Source organism: Microcaecilia unicolor, chromosome 5 (assembly GCF_901765095.1).
Source record: "Microcaecilia unicolor chromosome 5, aMicUni1.1, whole genome shotgun sequence".
Taxonomy (NCBI): domain Eukaryota; kingdom Metazoa; phylum Chordata; class Amphibia; order Gymnophiona; family Siphonopidae; genus Microcaecilia; species Microcaecilia unicolor.
This window is the reverse complement of record NC_044035.1, coordinates 310,105,042-310,116,066: the sequence shown is the minus strand read 5'-3', so window position 1 is coordinate 310,116,066 and position 11,025 is coordinate 310,105,042. Positions and strand designations below refer to the sequence as shown.

At 42.9% G+C, this 11,025-nt stretch overlaps 1 protein-coding gene across 6 annotated transcripts in view; it reads right to left on the bottom strand.

The window, feature by feature from the left end:
* Positions 1–729: 729 nt before the first annotated feature.
* Positions 730–11,025, bottom strand: part of SIAH1 (siah E3 ubiquitin protein ligase 1) — a 91,386-nt gene continuing 81,090 nt past the window's right edge. For all 6 annotated transcript variants that reach the window (XM_030204366.1, XM_030204367.1, XM_030204364.1 and 3 more), the window contains one exon: positions 730–2,719. In XM_030204366.1, the coding sequence (XP_030060226.1) occupies positions 1,869–2,719 (851 nt within the window). In that variant the 3' untranslated portion in view covers positions 730–1,868. The remainder of the gene's footprint in view (positions 2,720–11,025) is intronic.

Sequence of the window (11,025 nt, the reverse complement as noted above, 5' to 3'; positions counted from 1 at the left end):
TTTTCTATGTATATTCATGCCAAATTGTTTTGTAAACCATATTGACAAAGCATGATTATTTCTCAGAGCTAGTAATGTTATGTCAATATAGTTTAAGTGTTGATATATAAAATGAAAGGACTTCAAATGCCATAGCTGATCTGAGCCTTTTATTAACTATAGACCACATTCAGGCTGCTACACTGCTACATAACCCTCAAATTTCCAAAACTAGATGTAAAACGCTTCCATACATTTGATCAATATAGTTATTTAAAAAAAAAAAACCTGATTCTTATGAATGTACTTAAACTTCATTTTCTGATGCAAACATATTATACCAAGCTAGCCATAACAACTTGCTTCTTTCTGAAAATAGATTTCCCTTTAATATTAATTCTTTGCCTTCATATACATTTATTCCATTTAAAAAATTACTACTAGCTTGACTTGGCTTTTATGGTATTAAAAACATGAAGTTAATTGTCTTTGTTGGTGGAAGATTGAAAAATCAAATTACTAAGCCAATTGAAAAATAAAATTAGAAGTGATGAACAGTATCCAGCGGTGAATTAAAACATAAGAACAAAAGGGTAGCCAAGGTCAGACCAATGGTCCCATCTAGCCCAGTATTCTGTTTTCCAAACAGTGGCCAAGCCAGGTCACAAGTACCTTGCAGAAACCTAAATCGTGGCAACACTCCATACTACAAATCCCAGGGCAAACAAATATTAAAAAGGTAAGCATTGATAATTTTTCAGGTATTTTAATAACAGAACATCAAGAACATCTCAGTTTGAGTAAACCTTAACAAATGATGTTGGTTTTTAATTCTCTGTCAATGTTGTCTTATAACGCAATACAATCACAAAGGTATAGTTTAGAATTTGAAGGAAAACATTTTACTACACTTATGAGGATCAGATTCAAATCTCACCGGCTGGTACATATCTCCCACAGAGAGAACAAAAAATACATATTGAAAAGGTCAATTTAACCTTTTTCAATATGAACATCTCCTTTATGAGGATAATTAGTCAAATATTGATGACCACAATGTAAGTATGCCTTTCATTTCCAATTATTTCCTGGAATTTTTACTCTTGGCTCTTCTTTTGAAACAGAGTTTTTTGGGGGTCTGGCGGGGAGGAGGGGTGTTTACCCTTTACTCATAATTGCACCTATAAAATCCATACATTCAAAACATAGCTAAATTGAGAACGTTAGCAAACCTCTAACTGGAAAAATGTTTACCAAATGAAAATTATGAACTTTCAACCATAGGCAATTATCGATAGGCACCAATCAACGAACCAAAAGAAAGTGGGAAGGGACTATTTAAGAGAACAAAAAAGCCTAGTTACAGAAAAAAAACTTCAAATTTATTTAATGAAAAACTAGAAGTTAATAAAGTTAGCAATACACTGAAAATATACACAAACAGCAGCAGTACTATGTAGTGACTTACAACTAAGGATGGTCAGTGGTCTGAAACCACTCTTCATGGCTTATCTGTCAGCAGGGGGTAAAAAAAAACACAAAACAGTATCTTTCACTGTACAGTCAATCTACAACAAATTTGTTTAGAATTTACATCTCTTATAATCATGGACTTTTTTTTTTTTTTAATACAAAAGATGTTCATCTGGACCTCTGTTTCTATATATATATATATATTTCAGTGGTTTACAGTTGATTTTCTCTTAAAATATATTAGTTATAACATGCACCTATATTGTGTCCTTCAAAAACTTTTCCTTGTATTAACTTTCATATGCCAAACCACCATCTACCAAAATTAATTTGGCAGTAAATATTGTTAACCTCGTTTATGTAAAATTAAATATAAAGGTTTTCCACCACTGGCCTGAAAATGTCCAACTGCCATTTCAACACATTGAAATTGTAACATTTATGCCTAAATTACCATTTTCTGCAAAGAGCTGTGCAATACTAGTGTCAAAGACAAGGCAGTCACTATTCATAATAGCTGTTGCAATTCCCTCATGAATAGAGCGAGGTGTTGCTTCCCAAGTCAATCGCCGCCTATGACCATTCAACTCCAGTCGATAAGCAAAGTTTTCAGCTTGCTTGCGTGTTCCTATCAGTTGTACAATTGCAAAGAACTGCTGGTGACCATCATACTTTTCCTGTTTTTCCAAAACCAGCATGAAATGAAAACCAAAACATGACTGCATCATAACCCAATCAACAGCACCTGGAAGGTTAATGTCTGTAGCAAGAAAAACAATATCTTCTCCTTGTAATGTTGTTATAGATTTATGTTGATGCATTAGGTGTGGCATTACGGCATCCAAAGAACCTTGCCATTTACAAGATGCCCCAGGGCAAGGACACGAATAAGGTCTAAACTCACAGAGCTCTTCATGGTCTGCTTTTTCTGTATGTGGTAAAGTTATCTCACATCCAGAGGAGGCATATTTACATGGAAACAATACTGAATTAGCAACTTTTTCCATAGCCAAGTTACGAATTGACCCAAGTGGGCCTCGGCACGTTGGACAACATGTGAGTTTAGGACGACAGTTGCTACAAACAAGATGACCACTCTGACACTGAAGAATAGGTGGTAGCACATAGTCAAAGCACACTGGACACTCGAAGAGACTAGCCAAATCATTATTGGAAGCTGTAGTGCCAGTAAGAGCAGGTACCCTCTGGGATGGTGTACACTTCGATGTGCCTGTTGGAAGTGCTGTAGCAGTCTGACGGCTCATATCTGTTAAGAAGAAAAAGAAAAGTTTACTATGCTAATACTTAAACAAGTTAGCTTCAATATAGCAAATCATAATGGAATTTCACTATCAGAGGCTGACCAAATTTACTGGTATTTGGCCTTGTTTTGGTTTCAGCCAAAAATGCCAGCGAATTTTCTGCTGAAATCAAAACTGCTGTGCAGCCCCCACTCCCTCCCTTCTCCTCCACCCCAGGGTCTATCATTTCATTGGTGTAGTGGCTAGCAGGGGCAGTAGCTATCTCCAGTCACTCCTCCCCATGCCAGTTCCAATCTCAAAATGGCTGCTACAACCTTGTGAGATTGCAGCTACAGATCGTAGCAGCCATTATGATCGAGGAGCCAGCATGGGCAGGAGTGACTGGAGATTGCTTCTGCCCCAGCTAGCCACACCATCACCAATAATATGGTATGTCGGGGCAGGAGGGGGGCTCCTCTTCTTCTTCAGTAGAGGAGGAAGAAAGATTCTTATGTTCCGGGAGGGGAGTGGGGGCTCTTCCTGTTTATGGGGCAAGGACAGTTTCAGTTGAAACTGAGTGCCGAATTCCAGCTGAAAACTGAAAGCCACATTGAGCCTGCAAAGAGGTGGGAAAATGTGGGATACAAATGCAATAAATAAAATAAATCCTGGTTTCAGTACATCTGCATTCATTATATTAAATTTATATTTGGGATCTGAATTGTATATATAGACTGCTGAGACTTGCCATTGTGGAAATCTGTCATAGTAAAGTTTAATATTTTCTATTTAAGTATAAGAATTATTTTCTTAAAATATCACAATTTAAGCAAGTACTATAAATAAAAAAAAATCGCGGAAATAGAAGATATTTTAAAAATAAAGGACAAAGCAGAGTTTGCTGCTCCAGTAAGAGGAAGCAAGAAAAATGTTTTCAAAAGCCAAAGTGAATGAAAAGAAGCAGAGTCAAAATTAATGACTGAAAACAAAGGTTCTAATTCAACTTATAACTTCTGAGAAAAGCTTTATTATACAGGAAGATTAGAGGAAATACCTCTCTGGGATGAGAAGAAAACTAAGGAGCTCTTTTACTAAAAGGCACTAAACCCTTAACATACTCATGCAAGAACAGGCTACCATACAAACACATTACAATGTTGTGCAGTAAATTCCCTGCTAAATCATGTGCTAAGAATGTTCAAAAAAAATTGGGGGAAGGGGATCTGTATGGACATGTTTGCGCTAGACAGTTAGTGCATTATAATTAGCACACGCTAACTAGGTAATGCAGCTGAAACGTCCTATGTTCATTTTTTTGCAGTTCTCATGCACTAATGGCAATATTAGCATACAAAAAAAAAAAGAAAGATACCCTAAAATACAAATGCACTAAATTTGCAAGAAGCATGCAGGAAAATCACAAGTTAGGAGATTAGTTAGTCCTTCCCAGAGCCTGTGGGATAATTGTGTCCATCAATCAGCTGATGGAGACTGAGAACTGAAAACTGAGCTGAGATTTCTCTCTCTTGGTATTCAATCCAGCTCCTCAGTATTTAGACAAGCAGTAAAAAGAAACTCAGAATAAACACAACACCCTTAAACAACTCGCTAACCTAACACTAACCAGGTAAACAAATGTGTGGACTCTCATCTCTGGATAACCTGTAGAGAACAAGAGATATGTAGGAAGCACCATACAAGGTGATAATCATTATCTGACCCATTAATTCCCACTGACTAAACAACTCAGAAACCTTGGGCAAGCCTCTGGAATACTGGGAAGGGCTAATGGAAAGAAAATTATCAGGAAAGACCTAGTTTCTCTTTCAATTACATAGCTTCCCACTAATCCAAATCCTATGGGATGTTCAAAAGCAATCCCTAGAGTGGGTGGGATACTGGTACCACCACCCTGAGGATCGAAGCCCCAAGACTGGCTTCCAAGCATGCTGCAACACCTACTCTCTAGAACTTGGCAAAGGTATGCAGCATCAACCACGTCACCATCAAGACAGTAACGTAGTCTCCGTATAGGATGTTACTGTACACCTCACAGAATGAGCCCGCTTCCCCACAAGTAAATAATATGACATGATAGTCTCCTTCAGCCATGTAACAATTGTGGGCTTGGAGGCCATGAGGCCAAGCCTCTGTTTACCACAGTATGTCCAATTTCCGAAACTCATTCGTGACTTCCACCATATATCTAATGGAGGGCTCTATGTACATTGAGAATCTTCAAGGAAGAATACTGAGCCTCTTCGCCCTCTCAGCGAAAGGACAGAAGCACCACAGACTGGTTGAGATGAAATGATGATACCACTTTAGGAAGGAAGGATCCATGTGCAAGGAGACCCTCACCTCCAAAAAAATGAATAAAGGGATCCTGAGAAGAGAGAACCTGAAGCTCTGAAACCCTGAAGTGCTGATGCAACAGCCACCAAGAATGCTGTCTAGTGTAGCATCAAGGAGGCCTTCCGAAGTGGCTCAAAGGAAGGCTTCTGAAAAGCCCAAAAGACTAAATTAAAGCTCCACTCTGGAAATGGTGTACAAAAGGGAGGCTGCTCACCACAAAAATCCAACAATATCTTGGTGACCTGCAAGACACATCTTCTATAGTTGGCCCCTGAAAAAAGCCAGAGCTGCAACCTGAACAATTAGAGAACTCAACATCAATCTTTCCTGAAGATCTATCTGGAGAAATGCTAGGATGTGAGCAATCTGAGCAGAGAAGGGAGAAAGTTTGCACTTAGAACACCAGCCCTCAAAACGTCCTCCACACCCTTGCATACACCAATGATGTTGAGTGTTTCCAAGCCTGAAACCAGGTAGCAATGACAGAATCAGAATAACCTTTTCATCTCTGCCGAGCCCTTTCAATGGCCAAGCCGTAATATCAAAGGGGCACAGACCCTCCATGAGCACCAGAACTTACTTTAGTAGCCATGTACATGCGGAAGACTAGGACCCCCATCCAGCAGTCAAATCAGGTCTGAATACCACAGCCTCCGCAGCCAATATGAGGCTAAGAGAATTATTCGACCCTGGTGCAATGCGATCATTTTCAACACACAGCCTACCATGGGCCAAGGAGGGCATACATACAGTAGATGCATCTCCAGCCAGGGCTGCAGTAGGGCACCGGATCTCCAGCAAGCTTTTTTCCCCAGTGGCTGAAGAACTTGAGCACTTTGGCATTAATTTTCATCGTCATCAAGTCCAGAAGTGAAGATCCCCAATGGTCCACTATCAGCTGAAAACCCTGGCTGGATGGTTCCCATTCTCCCGGGTCCAAGGAGTGTCTGCTGAGAAAGTTCACCTCTGCATTCAAGGACCCAGCGATGTGAGCTGCCAACAAGCAGAGATTTTCTCTGCTTAACTCATGAGGGAAACCACCTCCACTGCTATCGGATGACTGTGGGTACCGCCTTGCTTGTTGATATAAGCCACTGTCATTGCACTGTCAGAGATGACTCGGATTGGAGCCTCAGCCAGAAAGGGAGAGAAGTTGCATAAGGCATTTCGCACTGCCTGGAGCTCCAAGCAATTTACTGACCATTGAAGACTCCTGTTCCATCCAGGTGCCCTGTGCCAGATAGAACTTGTAATGTGCTCCCCAACCTGACTTGCTGGTGTCCTTTGTCACAACCTACCATTGTGTTATTGGAAAGGGAGCTCCAACAGCAAATTCCTGGGTGACAACCACCACTGCAAACTCCATCTGGCAACCAGCATCCAAGGAAGACGAAGGTCATACTTCTGTGACACCGGAGACCAGCAGCCAAGAAGAGATTCCTGTAATGGCCGCATATGAGCCCTTGTCACAACTTCCATTGCCTCCCTGACCCCCGAACCTGGACGTAGTCCCAGACCCTGGGCCTGCCTTGACTGAGGAGATGAATCTGTTGAACCAGCTTTGACCTCCTGTGCTCCATGAGGAAGATCCTCTCTCTATGCTGTGTCGAATAGAACGCCCAGATACTCCAGCGTCTACAATGCAGTTAGTCTGCTCTTCTCGAAACTGATCATTCAACCCAACTACAAAAGACAGACAACTTTGTGGTCACCACACTGTCAGAATAGGATGATGGTGCCTAAGGAAGGTTGCCGCCACCACCACCACCATCACCATAACCTTGGTAAATGTTCTTGAAGCCATGGAGAGACCATGAGACAAAGCCCTGAAGTGGAAGCGATGGCCCAGTCGTACTACAAAATGTAAATGCTTTAATGTGGCAGCCATTTAAGTATATGCCAATAAGCATCCTTGAGATCAAGGGCAGTAAGAAATTCTCCCTCTTGAACCGAGGCTATGACTGCTCTTAGTGTTTCCATGTGAAAGCAGGACACTTGGAGGAGGTGGATTAGATCTTTGAGCTCTAAGACCAGACGAAAGGTGCCTTCCTTCTTTGGGACAATGAAGTAGACGGAGTATCTGCTTTGTCCCTGTTTGACCTGGAGAACTGGAACAATGGCCCGGAGCGCCAACAAGGAATCTACGTTGCCTGAACCTCGAATGCCTTGGTTCCCTTTTGACAAGGAAATTGCAAGAAGAGAGAAGCAACTGGGCAGGAGAATACCAACTTATAACCTTCTGTAATAACCAGAACCCACTGATCTGATATGATTTTGACCCACTCCTCCTGAAGACATCCTCCCACCGGAGGAAGAATGGACTAGCCTCGCATCATTGCAAAGCTCTGGAGGGATTAGATGCTCTAAGGATGACTTCCTGTTCGCACAAAAGATTGGCATGCCTGAAAGGTGATACTGTCTGCTGTCTTGAAATTGAGAGCCCCCTGAAGACAGACATCAGGGCCTTACTGCATATCCTCCAGCAGCCATTGCTGCTTAGCTTCCCCCCAGTTTCACCCAGTTACTGGTATATTCCCCATATAGCCACTTGCCCTGAAAGGGCAGTTTAACAAGATATCACTTTGACGCTGCATCCGGACTGCCAGATTTAGAGAGAATTTTAAGCACAGCGATGTCTCTGCTAGTCCTCCACCTTAAGAAACTTTAAAGAGACCAGCTTCACTGACCACTTGCAGACTGTATTTTATTTTTCACAATCAACTTACAGCAGTCCACATAGCCAGCGATGAATCAAAGGATTAATTTGAAGTATATCAAATGGCTGAAATAAATAAAGCAGACACCCAGATACTCCACACGTATGAGCAGGGGACAGGCGAGGCTTCGCCCGATTCACTACCCAGCCAAAGCGCTCCAAGAGGATCTGAGAAGTGATCACTATAGAGTCCATTGCCATGTTGGCCCGGACAAGCTAATCATGCAGGTAGGGATGGACTCACTCTGGCAGCACAAGGGAGCCACAACTATCAACACCTTAGAGAAGATGCAAGGGGCAGTCGTCAGTCCAAATGGAAAAGCATAAAACTTAAAATGTTAGCCCAGGAGAAACACAGGTAGAGTTTATCATCAACCCTTATTGGAATATGGATAGGCCTCTAAAATAGAGAGTTGCACAGGGACCGAAATCTAACCCCCCCCCCCCCCCCCCCCCCCCACTGCAAGTAATCAAGTAATCTCTCCATCCCTACCCCTGGTCCCACCCTGGTCCCACCCAGTCCCACACCCTCTGCAACACATCACACCCTGCTGCATAGCCCCCCCCCCCCCCAAAGAAAGCCAGACTCTATAAGCACTGAAAATACTGGTAAAAGTAAATGCATTTTCTTCCATACTCTTCTAAATACAAAATTTTAAAAATATGTACATTTTCAATAAAAGCAAACATCCACGAGAAGTATGTTCCACTTTCCTCCCCTTCCAGTCTATGAGCATGTCCCCTTCTATCTCATATGCTCTATTTCCCCCTTATCCCTTCCCCCCACTCCATGTATGTCTCCCTTACCAATCTTTTTTCCAGCCCCCATCCTTTCCTGCATCCCGCACTCCATAAATCCTTTTTATAGTCCCCTCCCACCAATCCACAACTCCATCCATCCTCCTCCCCTTCCGCACTGAGTCAGGGTGCCCTCTCCCTGAACGTACCTCAATGCACCCTGGTGATCTAGTGGCCTCTTTGGGGCACGAAAGATCGCTACTCTTTCCTGTTTGCTGCCGCTGATCCACTCACTGCCACTGCTTCTTTAAAGTAGCTGCCAAAACTTCCAAGTGGTGGCCTCGCAAGACTTCCACGGATGTCTCGCGAGGCCGCCACTTGAAGTCTCAGCAGCCATTTTGTTGAAACAGCAGCAGCGGGCAGGAAAGAGTGGGGATCTTTCCTACCCTGCAGAGACCACTAGACCTCCAGGGTGCCCCGAGGCATGTTCAGGGAGGGGAGAGTGGAAGCTTGCCTGCACTTCTGCAGGAACCTGCAGAACATGTCCAAGTTGTTCAGGCTGGTGCTTCTGGTTCCTGACCTAGCTCCCAGCCATGCTTAGTCGAGTCTGACAGTCTTGCTCCCAGGTTCTCAGTTGAGAATATAGCTTATGGGGCCCTTGCCCCGGGGTGGGGGATCCTCAACCCCACCCCCTTTCTACCCTTCTGTATCCTTTAAAAGTATATTGACAAGTTGGATTACTGTAATGTTTTATATTTAAGGGTGGCTAAATAACATTGTCAGGTCTTACAAGTACAGTGCAATCCGCTTGAGTGCAAGGGTCTGGGACCAAAGAAATACATGCAGTTAACCGGAGCATGCACTTAACCGTTGTGACTCAAAGAAGCTTGACATCTGATAAACATACATACAGTACTGTTTATTATACATACAGTATACAGTCTCCGTTAACTGACGTTAGGCTTACTTGAAGTAATCAATCATAGTCCTCTGTACAGTCTTGAGTCTGTGAGTTCCATAGACTACGTCTGCCAGACGGTAAAAACTGTCATAGTACTGACATCCAGTGGCCTCCAGATAGGCCTGCATGGTGTTGAGACTCTCCAGCGCTCTTGCAAAAGTGATAGGAGGTTGTTGAATTTCATCAGCATGTGCCTTGTTGCTCATTTCATCATCTGTTTCATCATCAGCCGCTGCCTGCGTGTAGGCGCATATCTCGACATCAGTGCTGTCAGCTATTTGTAGATCGTAATCAACAACTACATAGTGATGAAACTCTTCAGTAATACAGGCTGGGATGTCAATAGCCTGTTCATCTGACGCGTTTGCAACAGCTGCATCTGTTTCGTCCCTCTCCACATCCTTAACAAAGCTTGCCCGCTTGTAGCAGTTCACAATGGTTGCCTGTGTAACATGATTCCAGGCTTCTTTCTGCATATGTAGGGAATCCAACAGTGATAGATTACGAGCCAGTTCAACACCACGTTTATCCTTGCCAGTCTGGTCATCCATAACGCTCATCAGACGACGTAGCACAAGAGCCCGATAATGTTGTTTGAAATTGGCTATTATGCCCTGATCCATAGGTTGGATCAGAGAGGTAGTGTTTGGTGGCAGGAAGACCACCTTGACGTTAGACAGCCTGACATCACTGTGTGCAGCACAATTATCACAAAGCAACAAAATCTGATACTTTTGTGCCCGTATTCTAGTGACTAACTTCTTTAGCCACTGCTTCCAAATTTCCCCAGTTATCCATGAATTTGCGTTAGCCTCGTATGACAAGGGAAGTCGCTTAACATTCTTGAAGCAACGGGGCTGTCTGCTCTTTCCAATGATGAGTGGTTCCAACTTCTCACTCCCATCCATATTGCAGCAAAGGAGGATTGTCAGTCGATCCTTCGACGTTTTACTTCCTGTAGTTTTGGCTTGTTTGAATGCAAATGTTCCATCAGGAATCGCTCGCCAGTAGAGACCGTTTTCGTCAGCATTGAAAATGTCACGAGGTGCAAACTCGTTCAAGATGGTAGGAAGAACTGAAACAACCCAATTTTCAGCACCAAAGTAATCAGCGTCTTGTTTTTCACCATGCTGTTTCTTGAATTTTATGTTGTTCCTCTCCTTCCATCTTTCCAACCATCCAACAGAGGCTTTGAATTCAATTAATCCAAGACTTTCAGCTAGCTGACTAGCTTTCTCCATAAGCAGTGGACTACTGACAGGAAACTGTCTGCTCCTGACTTGAGAAAACCACCAAAGAGCATCTTCTACCTCCTCAGCTTTTCCCGCCCGTTTTCGTTTCCGGCGTGGATTTGTATTGTTTTGCCAAGTCTTCCAGAAGCTGGTCTTTCTGCTTCAAGATACGTGAAATTTGACTGGGATTGACACCATATTCTTTAGCAATAGATGCTTGACTTTCTAATTTTTTATGAATTTCTATTCGTTCAGCCAGTGTTAAAGTCTTACAGTTGCATGACGACGACGACGACTCCGGTGAACACTAACATTCTTTCGCTTCTTCTG